The 27,595-nt window shown below is 40.2% G+C and overlaps 1 protein-coding gene across 3 annotated transcripts in view; it reads left to right on the top strand.

Moving 5' to 3' along the window:
- Nucleotides 1-27,595, top strand: part of EGF (epidermal growth factor) — an 85,110-nt gene that overhangs the window by 20,480 nt on the left and 37,035 nt on the right. For all 3 annotated transcript variants that reach the window (XM_045589027.1, XM_045589028.1, XM_036409044.2), the window contains exons 3-12: nucleotides 1,424-1,605; nucleotides 2,239-2,466; nucleotides 3,184-3,386; nucleotides 12,780-12,905; nucleotides 14,107-14,229; nucleotides 16,750-16,872; nucleotides 18,323-18,448; nucleotides 19,730-19,866; nucleotides 22,045-22,193; nucleotides 27,257-27,361. In XM_045589027.1, the coding sequence (XP_045444983.1) occupies nucleotides 1,424-1,605; nucleotides 2,239-2,466; nucleotides 3,184-3,386; nucleotides 12,780-12,905; nucleotides 14,107-14,229; nucleotides 16,750-16,872; nucleotides 18,323-18,448; nucleotides 19,730-19,866; nucleotides 22,045-22,193; nucleotides 27,257-27,361 (1,502 nt within the window). The remainder of the gene's footprint in view (nucleotides 1-1,423; nucleotides 1,606-2,238; nucleotides 2,467-3,183; nucleotides 3,387-12,779; nucleotides 12,906-14,106; nucleotides 14,230-16,749; nucleotides 16,873-18,322; nucleotides 18,449-19,729; nucleotides 19,867-22,044; nucleotides 22,194-27,256; nucleotides 27,362-27,595) is intronic.

The following is a 27,595-nucleotide window of genomic DNA, read 5'->3' as shown; positions in this document are numbered from 1 at the left end:
GGCACCTGATATCTAGGAAGAAAAACTGTTTTCTTTGTATTCTCAAGGTGTTTGCACTCTGGGGGAAAAAAAATAAAGCAGATAGATAGAAAGCATTTTGCTTCAAATATTTACACAAGATCTTAAATCTTTCTTTTTAACTGGTAGAACCCTTACATGAGTCCCAGGAGGAATGTCCTCTCTCTTCCTGGGAGATAGATTACAGAGAGCGCGTGACTAGAGAAACCTTAAGCATTTATTCCCAGCACAAAGTGCCCACTGTTTTGTGTGTGTTTTTTCTTAAACCAAACCTTCTCTCTCCAATTATTCTTAAAAGCTTCAATTAGTTGCTAATCTGTTTTATCACATCTTTAATACTTGCTAATCTCACTTTTAACAAGGATGGCTACTACATTCTCCAGCCATCTGTAGGATTGCCGCAAAATCTTAAATCTAAGAATCTGGAGAATTTCCTGTCACAGAATAGGAAATAAGTTAAACAGCTGTGAATTTATGTCAAGTCATTAGGAAAGGACTGGCTTGATGCCTAAAATCCATTATTATATTCCCTTCTTTGGGTTAAAACATTGTTTATAAAGGACACCTGTTAACATGTAAACCATTTACCTGGATGAGCTATATATTCATCTATTAGCAATCGGTTCAATGGTTGGATCAGATTACTCTGAGATATAGAAATAGAACAGGCTCATGAGAACGTTAGATCCCTGCCCAAATGTGTTCAGTGAGGTCAGGTGAGTAGCTGGAAATCAGCAATGATGGGAATATTTACACCATGGAAATCTGCAACCTTCTCCCCACCTTCCACCCTCCACCCCGCAAGAAGACCCGTTTACCCGCGCACATGGGGATGAGGAGATAATAGAGGTTTTTGTTGGGTTGTTTTTTAATGACAGAGCAGGGAACACTGCCCAGGAGACATAAAGAAAGAGAAGCCTTGCTTTCAGGTCATGGGGTCAGAGTGCAAGGGCACTGGGGATGGTAGAAAGGGAGGGGCCTGAAGGAGGAGGAGGGGCCAGAAGGAGTGTGGGGCCCTCATGAAAAATTCATCTACTTTAGAGCTCTGTGCACAGACTCCAAGGGAATCCTGCCAGAGTTTGGAAAAGCTTGGACTTGAATTCAAGTGAGAATCTGGAAAGTTCCATTAGCAAGTGGGATGGAGTAAACTGTCTTTAAGGTAGCCTCGAAATTCCACTGTTACTACAGTCACAGATACTTTACCTAGAAGTAAGCATATGGTGGGTTGACTGCTGCATCAAAACAATGGCATTGTAGCTGTGATTATTTTATCATTCATGTATTTGGGAAATGCACAAAAATGACGAGTTCTTAAAAGAACAGGCTCTTCTACATTAAAAATAATTTTTTTGTGTGTTGAGAATGGGGGATTATTAATAACAAATTTGAAATTTGATTTTTACAGACAGTATGCAATATAGAGAAAAATGTTTCAGGAATGGCAATAAATTGGATAAAGGAAGAACTTATTTGGTCAAATCAACAGGAAGGAATCATTACAGTCACAGATATGGAAGGAAACCATTCCCGTGTTCTCTTAAGCGCCTTACAATATCCTGCAGACGTAGCAGTCGATCCAGTAGAAAGGTAAATTCTGCTGTTTTCAGACACTGAGATATATTTCAAAATCTGGTGAAAATTCATAGGATCACAGCATTTTGACGCAAAGGGACCTTCTCATGGAGACCATGGCCCTCTTTTATGATAAGAATCACCCTTTCCAGCTGAAGCCGGTTAGGTAGAGCGTTGGTCTGCGGACTGAAAGGTCCCAGGTTCGATTCTGGTCAAGGGTATGCATGTACATTGGTTGTGGGCACATCCCCGGTAGGGGGTGTGCAAGAGGCAGCTGGTTGATGTTTCTCTCTCATCGACTTTTCTAGCTCTCTATCTCTCTCCTTTCCTCTCTGTAAAAAATCAATAAAAATATATTTTAAAAAAAGAATCATCCTTTCCAATAGGCTGCTTGCCAGATTTAAACCACAATGACTCCCTCTACCAGCAGCACTCCTCACTACCATGGCTTCCTGCTGGAGAAGCATAATTCTCCTCCAACCTGAAATCCCACGGAAAGTTCAAGGACTCCTGTTGAATTACATTTTCATTCAAAATAGTCAAGCTTGTCCTGTGCAGATACCTGGGGACTGTGCACACACTGAGAGAGTTGACCATTTAAGTAACCTAACACTCAGTTGTGTGTCTCATTCATGTGTTCACCCCCAGGTTCATATTTTGGTCTTCAGAGGTGGCCGGCAGCCTTCACAGAGCAGATCTCAAAGGTGTGGACGTGAAGATTCTGCTTGAGACGTCAGAGAAAATAGCAGCTATGTCCCTGGATGTGCTTGAAAAACGGCTCTTTTGGGTTCAGTCCAACAGAGAAGGAAGCAATTCCTTCATTTGTTCCTGTGATTACGATGGAGGCTCTGTCCATGTCAGCAAACACCTTGCACAGTAAGTTTTGCTTCTGGTGTGAAATAAAGCAATTGCCATTTGAAATGCGTGTGATAAATTTATTTTACTTTTGCCAGTTAAGCCAATACTATATGGTGGTTTAGTGCAGATTTTGGAGTCTTGAACTCCAGTTTCAGATTTACCATTTATTACTTCTCTTATCCTCAGTTTCCTTTAATATGGGGATAATAATAGCACTTATTTCTTGGGGATTTTGTGGAAGTTAATTAAAGAAACACAAATAAAGATAAATAAAAGAATATTTGAAATATAAATCAGTTCTCACATGTTGGTTATAATTATTCCTTTTGGAATTTTTATGTCATGCAGTTATAAAGTTACACACGTTTGATTTGTCACCTTGCCAGTAACGGACTTTCCCAGCTTCTGGAAAGCGGCAGAAATTAGTCATGTGTGAAATGGACAACACCAGAAGTCCAGTTCTACCCTGTTCCTATTTTCTTCCCTACTTTATATCCATCACACTTACGTGCTGATTTGCAAAAGAATGAGACCAAGAATCTGGAGCTAGAAATTATACCCCATTAATTCAGATTATGACTACATATATAAAATATTAAGCTCAATACCAGTTTCTAATCCTAAAAGAAAAATAATCAAAAAAGCTGGTGATTAAAATTCAGACAGTAAATTGAAATGAAGTGAAACTTTAATAAGCCCAGAAACAAATGTGTTTTTTTTTCTGTTGCGTTTTAGGCACAATTTGTTTGCAATGTCCCTTTTTGGAGACCGTATCTTCTACTCAGCATGGAGAAAGAAGACGATTTGGATAGCTAACAAACACACCGGGAGGGATTTGGTTCGGATTAACCTCAACTCCTCATTTGCTCCACCTGGTGGAATTAAAGTGGTACACCCACTTGTACAGCCCAAGGCAGAGCGTGATACTTGGATGTCTGGTGAGTCATCTCTGATCTCGAACAAGGTCTGATACTTAGTTACTCCCTATCCAGACACTAAGGGTTTATCCTTGATTTCTCCCACGGCCTCACCCCCAATTCCCCATCTGCCTCCAAGACTTTCCCACCACTTCTCTCCTCTACAGCCATCATCATGGTCCAGACAACCAGCACTTCTGGCCCAGAATCGTAGCCACTCAGCTAATCTTTCTATTTTCTCTCTTGCCTTTAAGTAATTAATCTGACCCTTTTGCTTAAAATCCTTCAAAAGCTTCCGTTTTCATTTATTGATAGATTGAAATGTAACTATTTAACAGGCCTATCAATATTTGACCACCCTGATCTAGCACGTTTTTTCCTCCTCTTCTGGTTGGAATCCAACCCAGGTCTTTCGAGAGATCCTCAGAATACCCGGCTCCTGCATGCCTTTACACATGTGCAACCACTCTTCTCTCTGCCCAGAATGCTCTTCAGTTAAATGTCATGTCCTCAAATAGGCCTTCTCCAGGCAGCCAATCAAAGTGGGCCCCTCACCTCTTATTTTTTTCCTCAGTAAGTCCTTTATTGAATTCATTGCAAGGTGTAATTACATATTACTTTTCTCTCTTTTATATTTTCCTCCCACTTGATTATAAATATGCAGGCAGAGACCATTTTATATATTTGTTTGTTTGTTTATACAACCCTATCTTCAGTGGTTATTTGTTTACTTGTATATTTATTTATTTATAAAGAATTGTAGATTTTAATAAAATGAATAGATTGACTGAATCTAGTAACAGCCACAAATTTCTATTTTTAAATGCAGTCATCTCCCTTTGAATTCTTTAGCATGTACTTTTTTCTTAAGGTAAGCGCCTCAATATAGCTTATATGCCACAAAAATGATGTTACACTGACATTCGCTTTATGCAAATATCTGATTTTAAGGTTTTCAAAGATATTTAATTTTATCCCCAACTAGCCTTGTGCGGTTTTGAAGCAGAGGTGGAATTGCTTGTTTTCTCTTCTTCCTGTTGGATGCCACTGGGTTTGGTAACGGTGTGGGACAAGATGGGGACCATGAGTCCCTGACACAATTAGTGGATAAATGTGCTCTTACCCCCCCATCCCCCCTCCCCCTGGACGCAGCTCCCTGAGGGGGACTCTGGAGAACTGAACAGGGGGACAGGCACAAGATTCCTGAAGGAAGGCTGGCATCCAGGGGAAACGGACATGCTTATTTCTTATGCCCTCAAGAATGTAACCAATAGCGTGAATGCTTTTATCTGATTTCTTTAAAAATATAGCTAGAAACTTCTTTAACTTTTGTAATGACTATGCTTTCAATGCAAGTAATAAGGAATTGCCAAGAATAAAATAAGTTCCAAATGATGAAGCACTCATTCAAATAAGATATATTTTTTTTTTAAAAAAAAAACCTGATTGACTTGAATTCACAAAACAAGAATCGTGGGAAACAATTCAACTCTGGGTGGCAGCACAACATGGAATAGCAAACGGCCCAGTGGCGGCATGATGAAACAGACGGTGACCATATGCCAGCTACGTTCCAGGGGGGGTTTTGACCCAAGCTGTCTTCCAGTTCATTGCCTCAGTGGTGATGACTCATAACAAAATGAGAACCAACCACCACTCTGACTGGATAAGTAACTCTGCGTTTCATTCATAATAGTTAGAGATGTGCCTCTCTCGACCTCATCACACCTCCCACCTTTATATGTTGCCTCGTAGTTTCCAAAGCATTTTCACGGGCATTCTCTTATTGATTTGTCACAGCAGCGTTGTGAGACAGAAAGGCCAGCAATTATTGTCCTCATTTCATAGCTGAGGAATCTAGAGCCTAGAGAAACAGAGTGGCTTTTCCCAGGATTGCACAGCTTGCTGGTGACGGAGCTGGGACCACTTCCTGGTGGTCGGGCTGTGAGGTGGGTGTTTTTTCTCCCGTCAATAACCACGTGAGCTCTTCAGAGTTTTTCACTATTACTCAGCTTCCTTGATAAGGAGTTTAACTAGGATAGTGGAAAGCATGGATTTTAAAAGAAGATCTCTAATGATTTATTACATAACGGCTTTAAACAACGCGGCATAAGCCTCAGAGACAGTGTGAAAAGTTTTTTGTATACAATTTTAATACATTTTTTTTAAAAAAACTCAACTTCTGGGGATGTTGCAGCTAGTTTTACTGCTCACAGACATAATATTTTTAAAAGGTGCTAACACTTTTGCTTTCTTCTGTATTCCTTTAAGTGTAGATTCCAGTTTTAAGCTCTTTAAGAGAGTTTCAAAAACAAATCCTTTGGAAAATGAAGGGTATCTATCATCAACACAGTGCAAATTACTTCACATTCCATTCATGCACAAAATATTGCTGAATTTCCTTAATTCTCAGAGTCCATGAAGGAGAATTTCCTCCACCTGCAAACACACCTGCTTAGGGAAGAGACTAGTGTAGCTAAAACTGCTCCAGTGAGACGCTGATCCATCTTGATCACATTATTGCTGGAGTGCCTACTGTAAACCCTGGGTTATTTGGAAACCTTTAAAAAAGAGTCATCCTAGATATGTGAGCATTTTTCCACATTTTAAAACAAATTTTTGGTGGTAAAATACATATAACAAGATTTACCATCTTAGCCATGTTAAGTGTATGGTTCAGTGGCATCAAGTACACTCACATTGTTATATTGAATACAACCATCACTACCATCCATCCCCATAGCTTCTCATCTTGTAAAACTGCGGCTCTATATCCATTAAATTATAACATCTCCCAGCCCCTGGCACCCACCGTTCTACTTTCTGTCTCTGTGATTTTAACCAGTCTAACTGCCTCATATAGGAAAATTAGGCAGTATTTATCCTTTGTAACTGGCTTATTTTATTTAACCTAATGTCCTCAAGGCTCAACTATGTTATAGCATATGTCAGAAGTTTCTTCCTCTTCAAGGCTGAATGATATCCCATTTTATGCTTGTTCCACGGCTCGCCTATTCATTTATCTGTTGGTGAGCAGTTGGGTGGCTTCCATGTTTAGCTACTGTGAATAATGTTCCCGTGAACACGGGCATGCAGCAGCTGGTTCTTGTTCTGCAGGTTCAGCAGCAGTTCAGGTGTTGCCAGCCTGGTCCATCCATTTAAGACTCTGCTTTCAAATTCGTTTGACCCAGTGGATTTTTGGATCATATGACAATTCTGTTTTAAATTTTAAAAATAAATTTCTATGCTGTTTCCCACAGGGGTTGTGCCATCCCCACCAACAGTGCACAGGATTCAGTTTCTTCTGTCTTTATATCATTCTAAACAATCAATCCAAACATCCAAAGCTTTTTTATTTTCATAGAAATCTTAGCAAAATATGGATTGCTACATCCTTCTAACTTAGTTATTGACCTTGTCTTCATGATGAGGGTCACATTTACAAAGCGATGCCACTGGGGCAAGCATAGGACTGGTTTGCGGTAAAGCTGGGTTTTTTAATACAGGCTTGTCCTGACACCAAACGGCTGCCACTTGAAACACAGTGGCTGGAATGGATCTTTATCATTTTCCTATCTTCTTGCTCTCACTGCTCGCAGGTCTGCACATGCCTGGCTGTGACCTCACTGTATCTTCTCACCTGGGGCTTTTTCTTTCTGTTTGTTTATTGGGGAAACCAGATCATGTGTTTTGTAAAATTGCTCACATTCTGGATTTGGCAGATTATACCTCCATGGTGTCATTTAACATGATTCTGCATTTGTTTGAACAGATAGTTCAGGCTTAGAAGCCTGTTCAGATTCAGGATTTTTTTTTTTTTTTGCAAGAATTCATAACAGGTGGTACTGCAGGCAGTGCTGTTTGCCTCCTGCCGATCACCGCAGGGGGCAGGCAGCGGCTGGTTCTTGTTGTTTTGTGATGTTTAAGATTCACCAGCAGTTCTGGTGTTGCCAGCCTGGTCTATCCATTATCACGTTTCCCATCAGCCTTTTGTGCAATCGGGCTTTAGAAGCTATTGTTTTCCTTTGCCTAGAGCCATTTTTTGGTTAGTGGTTCAAAGTGAGGACATTTAAGTCTATCATCATTTATGTGTTTATTAGGTGAAGAAAATTTTCACATCAGCAGTATGATTTCTCTGAGGAGGATTTTTTATATGAAAGGAAAATTAAATGCTTGATTATTTTCCTAATGTTTCTGTTTTCAGAATAAGGATTAGTATAGCCTCCAAAAGTGACACTTTTTAAAAAGCATCTTTATAAACTCATGGATTGAAAAAAATATTTGGCATGTTTTTATTTATTGCAGTTATTATCATTTGAGCACTCAAACTGTTCCATCTTTCTCTAGAAGGAGCCCTGATTTGAGGCTTCTAATCTTCATGGGAGAGATGACCAACCTGCTCTCTCCCAGTAACTGCCCCCGGGGGGGGGGGGGGGGGGGGGAGAAAGGAGGGATCTGAAAGCTGGGCTGAGGCTGTGTCTGGGCTCAGCGAGAAAGACGGCTGGAATCATGTAGCCACCTCCGCTGTCAGGGAATGTAGTGATTGTTGGGTGGTAGCAATGGGAGTGAAGGATGCACACCTTGTATTTTTATTTCCATGCTATGGGCTGGTCAAACTTGTCAGAAATGGGTATAAAATATAAATGACTGAGTGAGTCTGAGGGGTTCTTCTGAGAGTAAAAAGCATGTATTTTTAACTGCTTGGAGTCTTGATTTGTTTACTTTCTGATGTTTAGAGGAGTTTAGATGATGAAAGATGCCAAGTAGATGAATTCTGACTGAGTGATTAAAACACACACACACACACACACACACACACACACAACTATAATTAAGATTTCCAAGAGCACAAAATTATTATTCTTGTGTTTTATTCCTTGTTATTTTCTATTAGCAAGAATAAACTTTTATATTATACAGTTTGGCAAGTTTTTTGAGGAAGTTGAGGAAGTCAGTTATTCAGGAACTCACTAATAAGAAAGATAATAAATTTTATATGTAAATTTTATACTTATAAATAACATATATAATATATAACATAACATTACATATTTTATAAAAATATATACTGACATACCTCAGAGATATTGCATGTTCAGTTTCAGACCACTGCAATAAGGCAATTATCACATTAAAGGGAGTCATACAAATTTTTTATTTTCCCAGTGTATATAAAAGTTTGTTTATGCCATCCTGTGCTCTCTTAAGTGTGCAATGCATTATATATAAAGAAATAATTAAAAATACTTTGTTGCTAACACATGTTAACCATTGTTTAAGCTTTTAGCAGGTTATAATCTTTCTGCTGGTAGAGGGTCTTGCCTCGATGATGATGGTTGTTGACTGATCAGGGTGGTGGCTGCTGGCAATTTCTTAAAATAAATACAAGGAAGTTTGCCACATTGATCAACTCTTTCACAAATGATTTCTTTGTAGCATGTGATGCTATTTGATAGCATTTCACTCACAGTAGAGTTTCTTTAAATATTGGAGAAGGTCCTCTCAAACCCTGCTTCTGCTTCATCACCTAAGTTTATGTAATTTTCTAAATCTTTGGTTGTCATTTCAACAATATTCACCACATCTTCACCAGGAGTGGATTTTGTCTAAAAAAAAAAAAAGCACATTTTTTTGCTCATCCATAAGAAGCAACTCCTCTTCTATATAAGTTTTATCCCAAGATTGCAGCAATTCAGTCACATCTTCAGGATCCACTCTAGTTATGGTTCTCATGCTATTTCTACCACATCTGTATTTCTTTCTTCCACTGAAGGCTTGCATCTCTCAAAGTCATTCATTAGGGTTGGAATCAACTTCTTCCAAACTCCTGTTTAGTGTTGATATTTTGATATCTTCCCATGAATCACAAAGGCTCTTAATGACATCTAGAATGTGAATCATTTCCAGAAGGTTTTCAATTTACTTTGCCCAAATGGAATCACTATCTATGGCAGCAATAGTCTTATGAAATTCTTAAACAGTAAGACTTGAAAGTCAAAATTACTTTTTGATTTAGGAGTAATGGATATTGTGTTAACAAGCATAAAAACAACATCAATTTCATACACCTTCACCAGAGCTTTTGGTTAACCAGGTACATTGTCAATAAGCATTAATATTTTGAAAAAATTTCTTTTTTTTTTTTTTGAATGGAAGGTCTCAACAGTGGACTTAAAATATTCAGTAAACCATGTTGTAAACAGATGTGCTGTTATCCACATCTTTGTTGTTCCATTTTTAAAAATTTATTTATTTATTTTTTTTAGCATAAGCAGAGTGGATTTAACATAATTCTTAAGGGCCCTAGGATTTTCAGAATGGTAAATGAATATTAGCTTCAACTTAAAGTCACCAACTGCATTAGCTCCTAACAAGAGAGTCAGCCTGTCCTTCAATGTTCTGAAACCAGATATTGACTTCTTTCTAGCTGTGAAAGTCCTAGATTTCATCTTCTTTTAATCTAAATCTGTTAGATCTACTATGAAAATCTGCTTAGTGTAGCCACCTTCATGAATTATCTTAGCTAGATTTTCTGGATAACTTGCAGCTTTTATATCAGCACTTGCTGCTTTACCTTGCACTTTTATGGGGACAGCTTTTTTTCTTTAAATCCCATGGGCAAAGCTTCTGCTAGCTTCAAACTTTCCTCCTGAAGCTTCCTCACCTCTCTCTGCCTTCCTAAAATTGAAGAGTTAGTGTCTTGCTCTAAATTAGGCTTTGGCTTAAGGAATGTTGTGGCTGGTTTGATCTCTCCAGATCACTGAAACTTTCTTTGTATCAACAATAAGGCCATTTTCTTTTCTTATTGTTCATGTGTTCAATGGAGTAGCACTTCTAATTTCCTTTAAGAACTTTTCCTTTGCATTCACAGTTTGTCACAAAATCTTTCAAACTATCTCAGGTTTTGACATACTTTCCTCACCTGGCTTAATCATTGCTAGCTTTTGATTTAAAGTGAAAGATGTGTGACTCTCCCTTTCACTTGAACACTTAGCAGCCATTGGAGGGATGTTAATTGGCCTAATTTCAATATTGTTGTGTCTCAGGGAACAGGGAGGCCCAAGGAGTGGCAGGGAGATGAGGAATGCCCAGTCAGCCAAGCAGCCAGAACACATACAACATTTATCAACTAAGTTTACTGTCTTCTGAGAATAATTACAATAGTAATATCAAAGATACTAGTCACAAATCATATAACAAATATAATAATAATTAAAAAGTTTGAAATGTTGTGAGAAGTATCAAGATGCGATACAAAGACATAAAGTAAATGTGTTGAAAAACGACCCTGATAGACTTGCTCAACCAGGGTTCCACAACCCTTTCACTCATAAAAACAAAAACAAAAAAACAGCCAATATCTGCACAATAGAGTGAACACAATAAAACGAGGCATACATGTAAAGAGATGGGTTCTACAATTGCAAGGCTTGAGCCTGAGCCCAAGTACTACCTCTTATTACCTGTACATGATCCTTAAGACTATTAATACTTGCTCTGCATAGCTCAAGGGCTTGTTAAGAAAATTAATTGTGACATTGTAGATGCTTTATAAATGTTCAAATTTTTATTGTATTTGCTAGATATTAGTGGTGTTAAATATTTAGTTACAAGTATGATTAAGGTGAATGGGCTCAAATGGAAGAGACTAGTAAAGCCTTGTGGTGAGCGAGTCTCACACTGAATCTGAGGTAGTGCCCGGGTGGCGTGGTTCTGTGGTGGAGTGTTGACCTATGAACCAGGAGGTCAGGGTTTCATTCCCTGTCAGGGCGCATGCCCGGGTTGTGGGCTCAATCCTCATTGGGGGGAAATGCAGGAGGCAGCCAATCAATGATTCTCTTTCATCATTGATGTTTCTGTCTCTCTTTACCTCTCCATTTCTCTCTGGAATCAATAAAAATATATTATGATGAAACTGAGGTAGAAAAAAGGTGTGACAGTGGGGAAAAAAAGCAGGATAAGAAATCCCATGTCCATTGTTCAGAACTGGGCCAGAGTGAAATCTGTAGATTTACTTGGCTGTAGCAAAGCTCCTGAGAGCCTGTGTGTTAGCCAGGTAGTTACTGAAGGAACAGTTGGTGGTGGACATTAAACTCCATGATTAGGAACTTTAATTCGATCTCAGAGGTAATTAAGCCTCAATGCTGGGCCCTGGGGAGGGGTATTATCTGAGGTCATCAGCAGCATTCTGAGTGTTAGCTTTGGCCTAATTTGAAGCTAAAGAACAGAAGGAGATTAAACAAAGATATAGCCCTCAATCCTCCCTGTTTTGCTATTTCCTAAAATGACCTTTTAAGGTGTTTATTGTCTGAATTTAGGTCACATCATCAGCACATTCAGAGGAAAATAATGATTGCTCTTTTGTTATGCTCATTTTTGAACAGTGATGTGTATTATTAGTAAGATTATTAAAACCATCAGCAGCATGATCTTGTGGAAAGGGGACTGGGCTAGCAGAGTCTGATCATCTGTTTGAGTTCAAACGCTAAGGCTGACTGGAAACTGAAGGAGAAACCAAATGAAGGAATTAAGTTGCAGATGACACAATCACAGATTTTTGTGTTTGTGTTTTAGTGTCTGTAGTATATCTATGTTGTAAAAGACCCTATGCTAAGTGGGACTATAAATCTGAATGGAATATATATATATATATATATATATATATATATATATATATTATGACAATGGTGATGATGGTAGTAAGAACACACAGAAGGGCAGGTAAGAGGTGGTAGAAAGTTAGCAGCAGCAGCAGCAGCAACAACAACAACAACAACAAAATATAGATGAAGGAAAGAGCGTTTCCTTTACCCTAGACACTAATTATTATTTTTAATATATTTTATTGATTTTTCACAGAGAGGAAAGGAGAAGGATAGAGAGTTAGAAACATCTATGAGAGAGAAACATCGATCAGCTGCCTCCTGCACACCCCCCACTGGGGATGTGCCCGCAACCAAGGTACATGCCCTTGACCGGAATCGAACCTGGGACCCTTGAGTCCATAGGCCGATACTCTATCCATGGAGCCAAACCAGTTTCAGCGACACTAATTATTTTATTAGTCAATTTGAATCTCCGTTATGTATTTAATTATTTTTTTTTACAAGGGTAAATCAGAATGAAAAAAGCCAAGTTGTGTTTAGTGTTCGTCACTCAAGGAGTGACATCCCCAGCTGATTTAAATGCCCTATCCTGAGAGCTTGTGCAGGAGTGACACAGGACACTAAACGAACGGGCTTTGGAATGCTGCGGATCCTCCCAAAGCTGTCTCACCTGGAGCGGGGCTGCCACCGGGAGGACAACACCCCAGCTGATGCCACAGGGAGATTAGGTTTAAGATCCGTGAGGGAATCAAGCATTGCCCCCTGTCAAAACACACCTCTTCTTCAAATAAACCGTCTTCTCTTTCAGAGCAGAAACTCTGCAAACTGAGGAGAGGTAACTGCAGAGGCAGCGTGTGTGGGCAAGACCCCAAGTCCCGTGTGTGCACCTGCGCGGAGGGCTACGCCTTAAGCCGGGACGGGAGGTTCTGTGAAGGTAATGCACCTGCTCTCCAGCGGCCATTCAGAGCCTCAATGTGAAACCAGTTTTACTCTCCCCCACTCCCTTCCCCAGAGAAACAGTTTTATTTCCCTCTGTTTTTAAAGCCATCGTAATACTTGCAGGTCTTCTTTATAGCTCGTGTTCCTAGACCAGTGGTCAGCAAACTCATTAGTCAACAGAGCCAAATATCAATAGGACGATTGACATTTCTTTTGAGAGCCAAATTTTTTAAACTTAAACTATAGAGGTAGGTACATTGTTATTAACTTAATTAGGGTACTCCTAAACTGGCCTTTGCTAAAAACTCAAAGGGCCAAAGAGCCGCAGTTTGCCGACCACTGTCCTAGGTCCAGTGCTTTCCGAGGCTCCGCTGGGGTTGACAGTAGGCAGGTGTTCTCCGAGTGGATCCCATGCAACTCCATGCGTTTGGCTGTGTGCAAACTATCAGGATTTTCAACTATTTTAGGGACATGGTTCCAAAGCTATCGTAAGACTCTCAAAGGGTATGCGACTCCACAGCTCCTCCCCGAAGGTCTAGTGGGAAAGGGATTCTGGATAAGCCCGATGGTTATCTAGGGCTTCTCCTAGTTGAGACTTCAGGCTAAGTTTAGTGAACTCAGAAGTACAGGGCACTCCAGAGGGCTGCTGATGGAGACTCCGGTGGCTGCAGCGCATACTCAGTGGAGGTAGCTGGGGTGACACCCACTAGTTAAGGATACTCCCCTGCTTCCCTGGGCTAGTTAGAGGGGGTGGAACAGGACCTGGAAGGCTGCAGGCTGCTGCTGAGAGTGGGCCCTTTAGGGGGTGGCTCCTGTCAGCTGGAGAGGCTGCAGGGCGGAGCAGGCATGTCCTGTCCTTGTCAAGAACTTTCAACAGTCCCGCCTTAAGTGGCTTTAGGTTGCTGTATCTTTTCAGAGAAAATGGTATTATTTCCCCCCCCCCCCCCCCCCCCCGCCCAGGGTAATTCTATGAACATCTGTATTTGAAAGTACAAACTCTGACAGAATAAAAAGGACTTTCCTGATAATTGAACTGACTTCTTTCACCCTTTACTAGCGTAGCAAAAACAGTATTTCCATGGTCAGGAACAGCAGATACAAGTGTGAGATACTCTATTTTGGGCTGACTTGTTGGGGATACTACAATTTATATTGTAAAAAGTAACCATCTGTGTTTTGCTGTTGTCCCTGTGTAGATGTCAATGAATGTGCCTTTCGGAATCATGGCTGTACTCTTGGGTGTGAAAACACCCCCGGATCCTATTATTGCACGTGCCCTGTGGGATTTGTTCTGCTTCCTGATGGGAAACGGTGTCACCGTAAGTCACAACAAGTACTTACTTCGCTATTTCCTTCATGTTCACTGATGCTGGGGAGGTGGCTGTGGTCTGGGTTGATGGTCCTGGATCAGCAGGAAGCTTCAGAATTCCCTTGGAGTTTTACCTTATTTTGTTTTTAAACATGAATTCAGAATTCCCTTGGAGTTTTATCTTATTTTGTTTTTAAACATGAATGACTATACTCTATCCCAGACTTGTTAAATCAAAACCTCCATGGTTGGGATATATATATATATATATATATATATCCATATATATATATATATTCCATATTTACCCATATTTTATGATATTTCATTATATGTATATCATTAAAAGACAAGCATATAAAATAATGATATATTATTATATCGAAAAAACTAGCTGTAAGTCCCTAATATCACCTAATATTCAGTCAGTTTGCAAGTATAACCACAATACCATTACTACACCTAAAATTAATAATTCCATAATAATATCAAATATCTAGTCAATTTTCAAATTATCTTAAAAAGATATTTTACACAGTTGCTTGGTTTGAAGAAGTATCTAGACAAGGGTAGTAATACTATTGTGTTGGGTTGATATAACTCTGTTTTATCCTATAGATTCTCTCTCCTTTTTCCCCCCTTTGCAAATATTTATTAAAGAACCATTTTTTCCCCTTCAGAGTTTCTCACATTTTGGATTTTACTGATGGCACTTTGTGATGTCCCTTTTCTTCTACAAACTTATAGTTAGATATAAAGTTTTGATCAGACTTGGCTTTGACATTTTTGGCAAGAATGCTTCATAGCTGTGGTTATATTTCCATCAGAAGACAAAATATAAATGTCCCCTATGGTCTGTCTTTCTCTTTTTCTTTTGCTCTTTTTTAAAAACAAACTCTGGCCTGTTTTACTAAGGAACAATTTTGCATGACTTGCTGTTCACTAGTCTGTCTGGCATGCTTCTAATGATACAGAATCACCTGAGTCAATGGTAGCCAGTGGGTATGTTCTGAAGTCTTTTTCACATGCTGTTCCCAATTCAATATTACTATTATTTCTCTTTTTAAAACATTAAACTTATTAGAGTGTCATTGGTTAATAAAATTATATAGGATTCTAGTGTACAATTCTGCAGTTTGATATTATTGGCACTGCCGTGATGGACATGCGTTTTGGACAACATGGTGCAGTACTCTGTCGCAGATCCCCACAGCGCTGGGCAGCTGACGAGGATGGCCAGTTTCCTCTTGTCCTGTCTGATTACTCTCAGAGCGGCTTGTACCCACAGAACTTACTTTTCACTTTTTATAGTGAGCTGGAGCCGAGAGTTGACTCCAATGATTTTTTTGTCTTTTTTTTAGGCACCATCTTACTTCCTCTGGTGCAGGACCCCACCAACCAAACACACCTTGAAGCTGCTAAGGTGGCTGAGGGGCTAGAAAAGGGCCCACAGTCTTTCAGGGGAGGGTTGTGGCAGCCAATACCAATCACTTCCTAGTTCATTATTTCATCAAGGGTTTCAAATGGTGATATCTAGTTCTAGTATTTATTTTTAATTATTTTTTTAAAAGGATTCAGATATAGATATAGATATAGATATAGATATAGATATAGATATAGATATAGATATATGATTGATTTTTTACAGAGAGGAAGAGAGAAGGATAGAGAGTTAGAAACATCAATGAGAGAGAATCATCGATCAGCTGCCTCTTGCACACCTCCTACTGGGGATGTGCCCACAACCAAGGTACATGCCCTTGACCGGAATTGAACCCGGGATCTTTCAGTTCCCAGACCGATGCTCTATCCACTGAGCCAAACCAGTTTCTGCTACTTTTAATTATTAATTGGAATATCTTTATGAAGAAAACTTTCATTAACTATTTGATTACTTTAAGATATAATTTGAACAGTTAAGGCACAATAAATATTGATGGGAATATCTTTCATATGCTCAGTGATTTAAAATACCTTTATCTTTAAAAATACTTTTATGTGTACTTGAGTCTTTTATAAAATAAGCTTTTTATCTGGTTCTAATATTCTTTCCATCTTTTCCCGTACTCATTATCCCCTGTCTTAATTATTATACCTTCATGGTACATTTTGATATTTGTTAAGAGTCTCTCATTCTCTTTCTATACCTAATCACAGTCATACAATGCTCTTAGTTTTCCCTTCATATAAAATTTGTTTTCCAGATGAACTTGAGAATCATTCGCCCAAGTTCCATTTTTAAATATTTTGGAATTTTGATGACTAATAACTTTACAAATATTATTTGACATAAAAGAAAGTTAGAGGAAACTGGAGTCATTTTCCAAAATCATATGTTTTTCTTTATATAATGTTTAAATTTGAAATGTTTCTTTTCTTTCTGTTCCTTCATTATCACAGTAATTCATAAATGTTTGATTCCTATTTAACTTACTTTTTTCAGAATAGCATTTTTTACTAGCAAGCAATTTTACTGAATTTCCACAAATGTGATTTAACCTTAATCTTGATCTTATTCTTCATTAATTAGAAATAATTTCTTGTCCAAGCAACGCAAGTGAATGCAGCCATGACTGTGTTCTAACTTCGGATGGTCCCACATGTTTCTGTCCTGAAGGCTCTGTGCTTGAGCCAGATGGAAAAACGTGTAGTGGTAAGTTTATTTACTTTTTGTTTGTTTGAAAATATACATTTTCTTTTTTTCTTTTTTTATTTTATTGATTTTGTACAGAGAGGAAGGGAGAGAGACAGAAAGCTAGAAACATCGATGAGAGAGAGTCATCGATCAGCTGCCTCCTGCACACCCCCCACCGGGGATATGCCCGCAACCAAGGCACATGCCCTTGACCGGAATCGAACCCGGGTCCCTTCAGTCCCCAAGCTGACGCTCCATCCACCGAGCCAAACCGGTCTCGGCGAAAATATACATTTTCGAAGTGACACCTATAATTTGCATCTTATTGGTAAAGAAGAATAGATTTTCCAACGTTATACACTGAAAGATATTTATGCAATGGCTTAGTGTAGATTTAAATGATATTTTTTTGTTTTTGTTTTTTACTTTAGATAGCATAGTGTAGTGGTTATGGTGGTTTTGAAGTTAGATCGCCCTGAGTTAGCATTACCAGTTACTAGCTTGTTATTTGGGACTAGTTACTTACTCCTCTTGGTCTCAGTTTCTCATTGGTAGAGGCTAACAATACCTCCCTCCTGGATTCGTAGCAGATGATGGATGCAAATACTTAGCCTGTTGCTTGCACCATGAAAACTCAAAATTAGCAAAAGACTTATGTGTGGCTTTAAAAAAAAATAAGTAAAACAAAAGCAGTCAAGAGGACAAAAATGTGTGAAAGAAAAATATATATTACTCACTAGGAAGAGTAAGACCTGTTGCCAAACTCATCAAAATGTATTTCGGCTCTGTAGAGCGTTGGCTTGGGGACTGAAGGGTCTCGGGTTCGATTCCGGTCAAGGGCATGTACCTTGGTTGCGGCATATCCCCAGTAGGGGGTGTGCAAGAGGCAGCTGATCGATGACTCTCTCTCATCGATGTTTCTAACTCTATCTCTCCTTTCCTCTATGTACAAAATCAATAAAAATATATTTTTTAAAAAAAAGTATTTCGGCTCTGGCCAGTGTGGCTCAGTTGGTTGACTGTCATCCCATGCACCAGGAGGTCTCAGGTTTGATTTCTAGTCAGAGCACATGGTTTTGGTCCCCAGTAGGGGCCATGTAGGAGGCAGCGGATCGATGTTTCTCTGTCCCTCCCCCTCCTCTCTCTGAAATCAATAAAAACACATTTTTAAAAAACGTATTTTGTATTCTAGTCAACTGCCAGTGCACATGGTCTTGAACTCAGTGGTAGAACAAGACAAGGGCCATTGAGATGCGAAGGGTAACCACTCAAGATGTCAGATTACAGGGAAGTGGAGTGTGGTGACATTTTGCTTCTAATCTCTGCAAAACAAACCTGATTGCAGCAGTATAAATAATTGTGGAAATGGTTTAAAAATCAACACATACCTGGCTCATCTCAATATTTTGATGAAAAAGTATTCTATTTTTTAATAAAAGCATCGTTACCAAGCAATTGTTTTCTGTAGGCTGTTCATCACCTGATAATGGCGGATGTAGCCAACTCTGCCTCGCCCTCAGCCCAGTATCCTGGAAATGTGACTGCCTTCCCGGCTATGACCTTCAACTGGACAAAAAAAGCTGTGTAGCTTCAGGTTAGTGCTGTGGGTGTTTGAAAGTGTGTCTCTGCAAAAGTATGTGAAAAAAAATTTTCATTTAGAAAGACAGAGCATTGAAAGTCTGATTTTTTATTTTTGGAGATGGAAAACAAATTATATTATAAATATAAGTAATGTAAGTAATAATCATATAAATAATAATGTGGTGGAATATTTAGAAGTTAATTAGTATTCAGCAAAGTTTTGCTATAACATCAAGTGTGGTATTCCAGTATATGTGAATGTCATGATCAGAATAGATTTAAACATTGTATAGTTAAGCCAATGGATAGTTTGGCTCAATGGATAGCACGTCGGCCTGTGGACTGAAGGGTCCCGGGTTCGATTCCGGTCAAGGGCACGTACCTTGGTTGCGGGCACATCCTCAGTAGGAGGTGTGCAAGAGGCAGCTGATTAATGATTCTCTCTCATCGATGTTTCTAACTCTTTATCCCTCTCTCTTCCTCTCTGTAAAAAAAATCAATAAAATATATTTTAAAAATAAATAAATAAACATTTTATAGTTAAGAAAAATTGAATAATTGTCGATTGATCTGATTTTTAACTCTCCAATGAATGTAATAATAATACTTTGACAAATTCAAGTTTTTTTATGTCAAAATTCAATATGAAGTTGTATGCTCCGACTATTATTTTATCTGCTGATGTTACATCACTTGTGTCCTTCAACAGCCTCGGAAATCCTAGATTTATACTAAATTGATTTAATCTCTCCTGAGGTTCATCATGCTTGCAATCTGGGATTGCCACTTAGCCCAATACTCTTAATTTCCCAGGGTCTTAGTTAATATAGCACAATCTGAGCTCTGAAAATTAATAAGGGTATTGTTATGAACTCAACTAATCATGCTTCCGCTTTAGAAGTGCTCAGGCCAGAGAAGGGTATTTACTCAGACCTGAATTAATACAATATGCTAATTTGATATGTTTCAGTATGTGTGAATCAGGAAGATTACAGCACTAACATCTGTACCATATAGTTATGGTTTTGGCTATTTAATGCTGGCTCTTTCTCTAAGTAATTTGCATTTTAAAAGCAGGGCCCTAGACAGGGAAGAATCCAGTGATGGAATTCTGGCAATATGTCACCTCATGGAACTCTTCTTGCCGGTTTTAACCTACACACACTGGTGGGAAGTTAAGAAAACAAGTACTGCAGAAGTTAAGGAAGAGGGCGCGAGGACAGGGAAGAGTCAGAAGTGCCTCTTGGCTTTCAGGCGTATTTTAAATGGAGCCATATTTGAATTTGGTTATCAGGACCACAACCGTTTTTGCTGTTTGCCAATTCTCAAGATATTCGACACATGCATTTTGATGGGACAGACTATGGAACCCTACTCAGCCAGCAAATGGGAGCGGTTTTCGCCCTGGATCATGACCCTGTGCAAAATAAGGTAATGTTTTGTCGCTTGAACAGATGTGACTGTGCTTTAAGGACAGAGTAGAGAATTTTATCCCAACAGATGACCTGGGCTACTTGCAAATCCTCTGCCAAGTTTGGAATCATTAGGCACAGAAAAACGCAAATATATACATGGAAGCATCATTTGAGACATTTTAAGGATTTTCTATTATCAGAACCCCGGTTCTTGATGTGATTTAGCTATTTTATTAGAGATGATTGAGCAAGATCTTAAGTTTAGTTTTGTTTCTGGAACCTATTACAGTACCATACACATAGAAAAAACAGGTAAGTAGATTTGCGATCACTTGCTGGTAGTGGGAGAAGTGGGAGTTTGGGGTAGTACCTAGGAGGGATGGGTTAGTAATTTGCACTTAATGTATTCATTGAGAGAGGGAATTTAATGACCTATCTACCATGAAAATCAGGGAATGGAAGTTTATGATTCATGTGGGAATGGCAGTCTAACTCATGAAATGATTTACATACTAATCAATTTTTACATGAAGTTTTTGTATATAACTTAGAATTTTTATGTTATCAACCCAATAATTGGGTCATTTGATCTTTGTTAGTTGTCTTTGTGCTAAGTTAGAAGGTGCTTGAAATAGGTTACGTGTCTCTGGGGGATTAATCACCCATACTTAGACGTTTACATAGTTATTACTCTCCCTTCATAATTATTTAATTATTAGGTTAAGTACTAGAATTTTAAACTTTGTGCTTTTGTTTTTTCCTGATTTGTAGCAGTCTGGTAAATGGTAAAAAAAAAAAAAAAAAAAAAAAAAAAAAAAAAAAAAAAAAAGAGAAAGAGAGAAGCAAATTAATTCTGTATTTAATTGGCATGGATTGATGACCTTTGCAAGTAAGAGTTTAGTAAACAGTTCTTTTTTTTTTTTTGAGCTGAATATATATGACGCCATGGAAAAGTTATATTAATAGAAAAAATTAATAGGAAAAAAGAGTTCTAGAATCATTTATTACCACACTAGTGTTTTTCCTGCACAGACAGCATTTTGACAACTAGGTGAATAAGGAGACTAGATGAATTTTGTCATGTGGCTCTCTTATTCTTCGGTCAATGTCCTCATTTTCTTGCTTCTCAAATGGTGGTCCTTGGACCATCAGCATTGACATCACCTTGAACTTGTTAGACTTGCACACTCCTGGGCTCCATCTGTGACCACTGAATCAGAGTCTGCATTTAAACAAGATACCCAGGAGGGTTGTGTGTCAATTTGAGAAGCAGTTCTAGCAGAGTGTTTTGGAATCTGAGAAGTACCCATTTTGTATTATGGGATAGAACCTTTTCTATTTTATCTATAAAGATGGTAACCTATGATATCTGGAAAGATGATAACCTAATGAATTACCATTTTTTGAATATTCTCATTGATTATAGACTTATGTACTTGTGTGTACTCAAGTTAAAATCTCACAAATGTTATTATTAAATTGTAAACTGATCCATCACATTCTCATGAACTACTTGTACCTATTTGACAGTAGTTCTGCATACCAGACTGAAAAAGAACTTTGTACCTGCAAGGTATGGTCTGTTGGACAATATCCAATATGATTAATTAAAATGCAACTATATAAGGTAAGAAGATGAGTAAACTTTAGCAAATATTGAGTGTAACTTTACCATTTTTACAGTTGAGAAAATTGAGGTTCAGTTACTTGGCCAAGGTCATCAGGCAAAGAAGTAGCAAAACCTGCAGTGACATGGAATGCCGTGGACTGTGCAGTAGAAGACACAGCCCAGCATGCAGTCCCCATTAAACAGAAAATCGTTGCTCCCTTTCAGTCTGTAGAAGCCTAGGGTTCAAATACAGTTTGTTATTGACCAACGATCAAGGATAATAAATTACCAGTTACAATACGAACTATGTGCCAGGTGCAGGGCTAAGGAGTTTTATATGTAAAGCTAATGTACTTGGTCTTATAATCCCCATTTTACCAATGAGGAGACTGAGACTGTGACATGGACTAACTTGCTTCAGTTTACAAGTATCTGGGAAACAGCTCCGTTGAAGCTCAGCTGCAGGTGTGTCTATGTCCAAAGATGAGCTCTCAACAATTCCACTGTATGACCCTCAACCCATTTGTATATATTCCAAATTTATTTTTTAAAACAAATAAAAATTGTTCACATTCTCTTTGGTAGGTGTACTTTGCCCATACAGTCCTCAAGTGGATAGAGAGAGCCAACATGGACGGTTCCCAGCGAGAAAGGCTGATTGAGGAAGCAATAGATGCTCCAGAAGGCCTTGCTATAGACTGGATTAACCGTAAACTCTATTGGACAGACAGAGGGTATGTTCCCTGTTAGCCATGAGAGATGGGAGTCCTGGGGGAGTAGGATGGCTGGCTTCCTCCTCCACTTTGAACGTGGGAAATACTCCTGGGATCTGGCTGGGATGGGAGAAGATGTCCCCAATGCTGTCCATATTCCCTCCACCCTTCCCCCCACTCAGCAAACGTTCCTCTTTTCCTCGAGATTGGATCTGTACCTGTAAGAGAATTTTGAGGACAAAGAATGTAGCATGTGCTTTTGCACTTCAGGCTAGAAATGCAAAACCCGTATGAATATAGTCCACAAGCATCCCTTGAGCATCTGCTGTTGATGGGGCGCTCTCCACGCAGCACGGGAGATACAAAGGAGCACGAGGCGTGTTCCATCTTTCCAGTCGGCTCAGAGTGTAGCCAGGAGATAAGGCACATGCACTCTGGAAACATTAATGCAAATGCTTGGTCTACGTTTCAGTCCAGGAAATGTCTTAAGACCAAGCATAAACAACTGCCAGATGAGGGGTGTACACTCCCAGAGGGAGTGCTGGAAGGGGCTTCAGGGACCAACTGGCCCAATCCCCTCATTTTACAAACGGGGACACCGAGGCTCAGAAAGGTACACAGCACACAAGTGACGAATCTTGAACTGGAATCCACATGCGGGCTCTCTGGGTGACGTGAAAGAGGGAGAGAGTGTTTCATGCGGGAGCTGTGAGGAAAGCCCTTGTGAGATCAGAGAAATGGCCTGCTTTCCCTTTGGTGGAAGTCAACAGAGCCAGAGAGAAGCTGTGGTGTTTCTAGCACACTGCTCTTGGGGCTACAGAAAGGACTGCTGCACTTGGTGTGTGAGTGTGTGTGTGTGTGTGTGTGTGTGTGTGTGTGACCTGTGTGAGCCCCAGGAATGGCGGGGGTGGGAGGAGGGTGAGGAAGAAAGCGCCTGTATCCCCCATGTGTATTGTGAGAGCCTACTTCCCTACTTGGGAGGGAGAGGAAGTTAGATGCAGAGTACCTCACAGGATGGTGTCAGGGATGCTCGGAGCTAGAAAGATGCTTTCCCAGAGCCACTTAAAGCCATAGAGTAAAATAGTGGCCTCCTTGAACACCTGGTACCTATGCATCGTATTACATTAAAAGAAAGCAGAATCAGCCCTAACTGGTTTGGCTCAGTGGATAGAGCATCGGCATGTGGACTCAAGGGTCCCAGGTTCAATTCCTGTCAAGGATATGTACCTTGGTTGTGGGCACATCTGTGTGTGTGCAGGAGGCAGCTGGTTGGTGTTTCTCTCTCATAGATGTTTCTAACTCTCTTGCCCTCTCCCTTTCTCTCTGTAAAAAAAAAATCAATAAAATACATTAAAAGAAAAAAAGAAAGGAGAATTAATTAGGGTTCCACATCTATGAAATCAGCAGTGCTGGCATGAAGGGTGAAGTCCCAGGACACGGGTTTATGTGCTTGGGGGGAGGCGTTCTATGGCCCAGAGCAGCTCTTTGGGGCTGGGTAGCCCGTGGGAAACAAAGGCATTTTAAAAATGAGCCGGATGTCTGAGGTGATGCGGCACACCTATATCTAGAGTGGGTCTGTTTCCATTCATTCATTCGCTCATTCAACCAGACCTTCATTCTTTTATTCTTTGGAGTGTTTATTAACTGAAATGTTCCAGACACGGCACTAATAACTTCATATCCATGATACCATTGAATCCACAAAGATTTATTTTCTAATCCCCAACTTAGAGAGGAAAAAAAAAAGAGAATCAACGAGGAAAAGTTACTTTACCAAAGTCAAACAGCCCTCAAGTAGTGGAGCTGGAACTTGAACTCAAGAGCAACCACTCGTAAAACGTATGCCTTTTTTTTTTTTTTAATTGATTTTTCACAGAGAGGAAGAGAGAGGGATAGAGAGTCAGAAACATCAACGAGAATCATCATCGATCAGCTGCCCCTTGCACACCCCCTGCTGGGGATGTGCTCACAATCAAGGTACATGCCCTTGACTGGAATCGAACCTGGGACCTTTCAGTCCGCAGGCCTATGCTCTATCCACTGAGCCAAACCGGCTTCGACCACAAAGCGTATGCTTTTAATGATCATAGATATGTACTGCCTCCCCCATCAGTGTTGATTAAAACGTGCTCAACCCAGAGTCATAGAACAAGTGGAAATCAAATTCAGCTGTAATAGTGATAAAAATCATAATAACGGCCTCCTCTGCATTGAACCTACTTAAAAGGACACTGAGAATGTCAGCTGTGCATAATGACAGAGCTTGTACACGGCCCTTTCAGAAGAGTAAACGCTGATCAGGACGGCAGATGTCAGCGCCGCGGACCCCTGCAAGGCTGCCAGGTCTCCTCGTTTTTCCCACCTTTGCCCGGCCCCTCTAATTTGAACCGTGTTTGATTAGTAGCACCCCGGGACCCGCTGCGGAAGGTGCCTCAGGACACAGGCAGGCACCTCTCCTGAGTAGCAGACCTCAGACTCCCTAGTTCACCGACTTTGGTAATAACAAGCCCTTCTTAAGCCCTCTTTCCTCTGAAGGCAGCTGCTAAACGAAAACCTTTAATTTGTCTGGAAATGAAAGGTTTGTAGTTTGAAAACCTTGATATTAGCTAGAAATTGGATTTAAATAACTGAGATTCCAAGCGTGTGATATTAGATTATATGGTAACCCTGAAGCAATAAAAGAACCAGAGTGGATGCTGCTAGTTTACATTGGCTTACGAAAAGACGGATGCGAAGGAACATCTAACGGTAGGAAGGAAGCTAATTGATAATTTCACTGACAATGCTGTTATTTAGTACCAAGGGAGCCTGAGTCCTAAAGTCAATCGCCCAGTAAAAAAAGAATCAAGAGGGTGAAAATCTACATCTCTTGCTCATTCTTTTGAGACAAAAACTACCACGAGGCAAAAAATAAATATAAATAAATAAACAAACAAATAAATAAATAAAAATCAATTTTCTAAGCTTCTAGATGGACAACTCTTGTCCTGGAAGGAGTATGGGCCTTAATACACCCCAGTGATAATGGGGTCAGTTTGGTAGACGGTATAAGGGAAAGAAGTCCCTCTCGATTAAAGGTAATGCCTGAACTCAGGTGAGCGCAGTGTCCATGCTCGTCTTAGCTTCCTGGTGACCCACGCTGGAGTTGGGGATTTGCTTTCTGGCTGAATCAAATAGTAGCGTATTATTGAGTTAACCCCTTAGGGAGCTTTGAGACAAATTCCAGCAATCCCGCCTGAGATAGCTCCGGAGTCAGGGTTTCTGTTGGTCTCAATTCTCATCACCGCACTCGGGCTTAAAACAGCCAGAATCTAGAGATGACGCAACAATGAGAGCAGGACGGACAGTCACAAGCGTCTTCAGAATTCCTCCTTTCCAGGCCAGGGGACAAGCACAGTGACAGTGTGGCTGAGTGACTTGGACACATGGAGTTAGAAAATACCTGCCACCCTGCAGTGCCCTTCTGATGACCACTTCATCTGGGAATGAAATTATCTTTTAAAAAATGACTTCAGAGAGGAAGAGAGAGAAACATCAACGATGAGAGAGACTCGTGGATCGGCTGCCTCCTGCACACCCCACACTAGGGGTCGAGCCCACAACTGGTGCACGTGGGCTCGATACCCGGCAACAGCTACATATTATCAAAACTATTATTACTTTCCGATGTGCAGTGGGGAAACAGGGCCGGCAGGCAGCAGGCGGGAACAAGGTGGTAGGTCCTTACCAGATGTTTGTTGAGTGTGTTAAAGACAGTCATACTGCCCAGTTTCAGTGGGGAAAGAGAGCTGGTGGGAAAGGGGTGCTACCTGTGGTCTGTCTGCTCCAGAAGCTGCTCAGAAGCCCGGGTTACCCGCAGGCCAGGGGGGGGGGGGGGGGGGATGACAGAGTAGGTTTTAGCACGTGACCCCCCCCCCCCTTTCCTCCATCCTGCTACCACTGCCCTAGGCCGTCACTGTTCTCGCCTGTCCGCCTTGTCCTCTCTATACGAAAGCCACAGTGTTATGATTGTTTATATTCCTCAGGTCTCCCAGACTTGGCACTCACTCACACTTCTGCTTAGGGTGTTCTTTTATATATATATATAGCAGAGGGGAAAGGAGAGGAAGAGAGAGAAAGAAACATCAATGATGAGAGAGAACCATTGATCGGCTGCCTCCTGCACCCCCAACTACTGGGATGGAACCCAGAACCCAGGCAAGTGCCCTGACCGGGAATCGAACTATGGCCTTCTGGTTCTATAGGTCATGGCTCAATCACTGAGCCACACCCCCCAGGGCAGGGTGTTCTTTGCCTGTCCATTCACCTCCTCTCTCTCTCTCCATGCCCTGGCTCTCCCACTGAACTGTATGCTCTGTAAGGACAGAGACAGGCTACTGAGTCTTAAGTGTTTAGGCCAATTCCTGGTGTGTACAGTGGGTGGTTGTTCAGTAACTGCCTGTTTGATAACCAAGGTTTGTTGGACAGATAAATGGAAACACTAGGAAACAGACATTTTCTCCTCTGCCAGATTCCAGAGAGGTTTTTTTTAATGTAAAGTTTAGCAAATAATAATCGTTTAATGCTCTCATTTGTCTAAATACCATGTGGAAGAAAGTGCAAGTCAACATAAACCCCCCTTACTGTCCTTATGCTGGCTGTCTCAGGGCCCTCGGAGCTTTCCTCTCCCTCCTTCCCGGGATCTGAGACCACGAGGCTGACCCCTTCTCACTGGCTTCCACTGGTTCCTGGGTGATGGGAGTTTGTGAAGAAAAAGCGATGGTGGGATTTACACTACAGGCCACTGACATGATTCCCTCTTACCTTATCCTTTCTCTGTGCAATTTAATTGCCTGGGATAAATATTGGCATGCTAATGAAAATACTACAAAAAGTAGAATTTGTGGGCATTTGGTCCTGATTTGTGTGTGTGCATGTGTGTGTGTGTGTGTGTGTGTGTGTGTGTGTGTGGTGTGCGTATGCAGATGCACAATGGGCATAACTTAGAATGTTTGTCTTTGCATTCAGTAAGCAACAAAAAAAGGGATATTTTTGTTGAAAAAATAAATAATGTAACAAGCCCCTTTATGTGACATGCATTTTAGGAAATCTGTCATCGAAGGCAGTGATTTAAGTGGAGAACATCGTGAGATACTCATTAAGGAGGATATCTCTCAGCCGCGAGGAATTGCTGTTCACCCAATGGCTAAGTAGGTCCTTTGAAATGCAGTGCCTTTCTGAGAGGTCGGGTTTGAGATGAAAAGCTAAGGTCCCAAATCTGCCTACAGTGGGTCTGTGGAATCGGACACCAAGAAAATCCATTAGATTTGGCCACATCTTCAGAAATGATGTGGCTACTGTGATATCCTAATTTTTAAGTCTTTTTATTTTCTATTTATATACATATTTTATTCTTTAGATACTCTTTAATTTGAATCAAATTC

This window comes from Pipistrellus kuhlii, unplaced genomic scaffold (assembly GCF_014108245.1).
Source record: "Pipistrellus kuhlii isolate mPipKuh1 unplaced genomic scaffold, mPipKuh1.p scaffold_m20_p_1, whole genome shotgun sequence".
Lineage (NCBI taxonomy): Eukaryota > Metazoa > Chordata > Mammalia > Chiroptera > Vespertilionidae > Pipistrellus > Pipistrellus kuhlii.
Note: the sequence above shows the minus strand (reverse complement) of the source record. Positions and strands in the feature narration are given on the sequence as shown.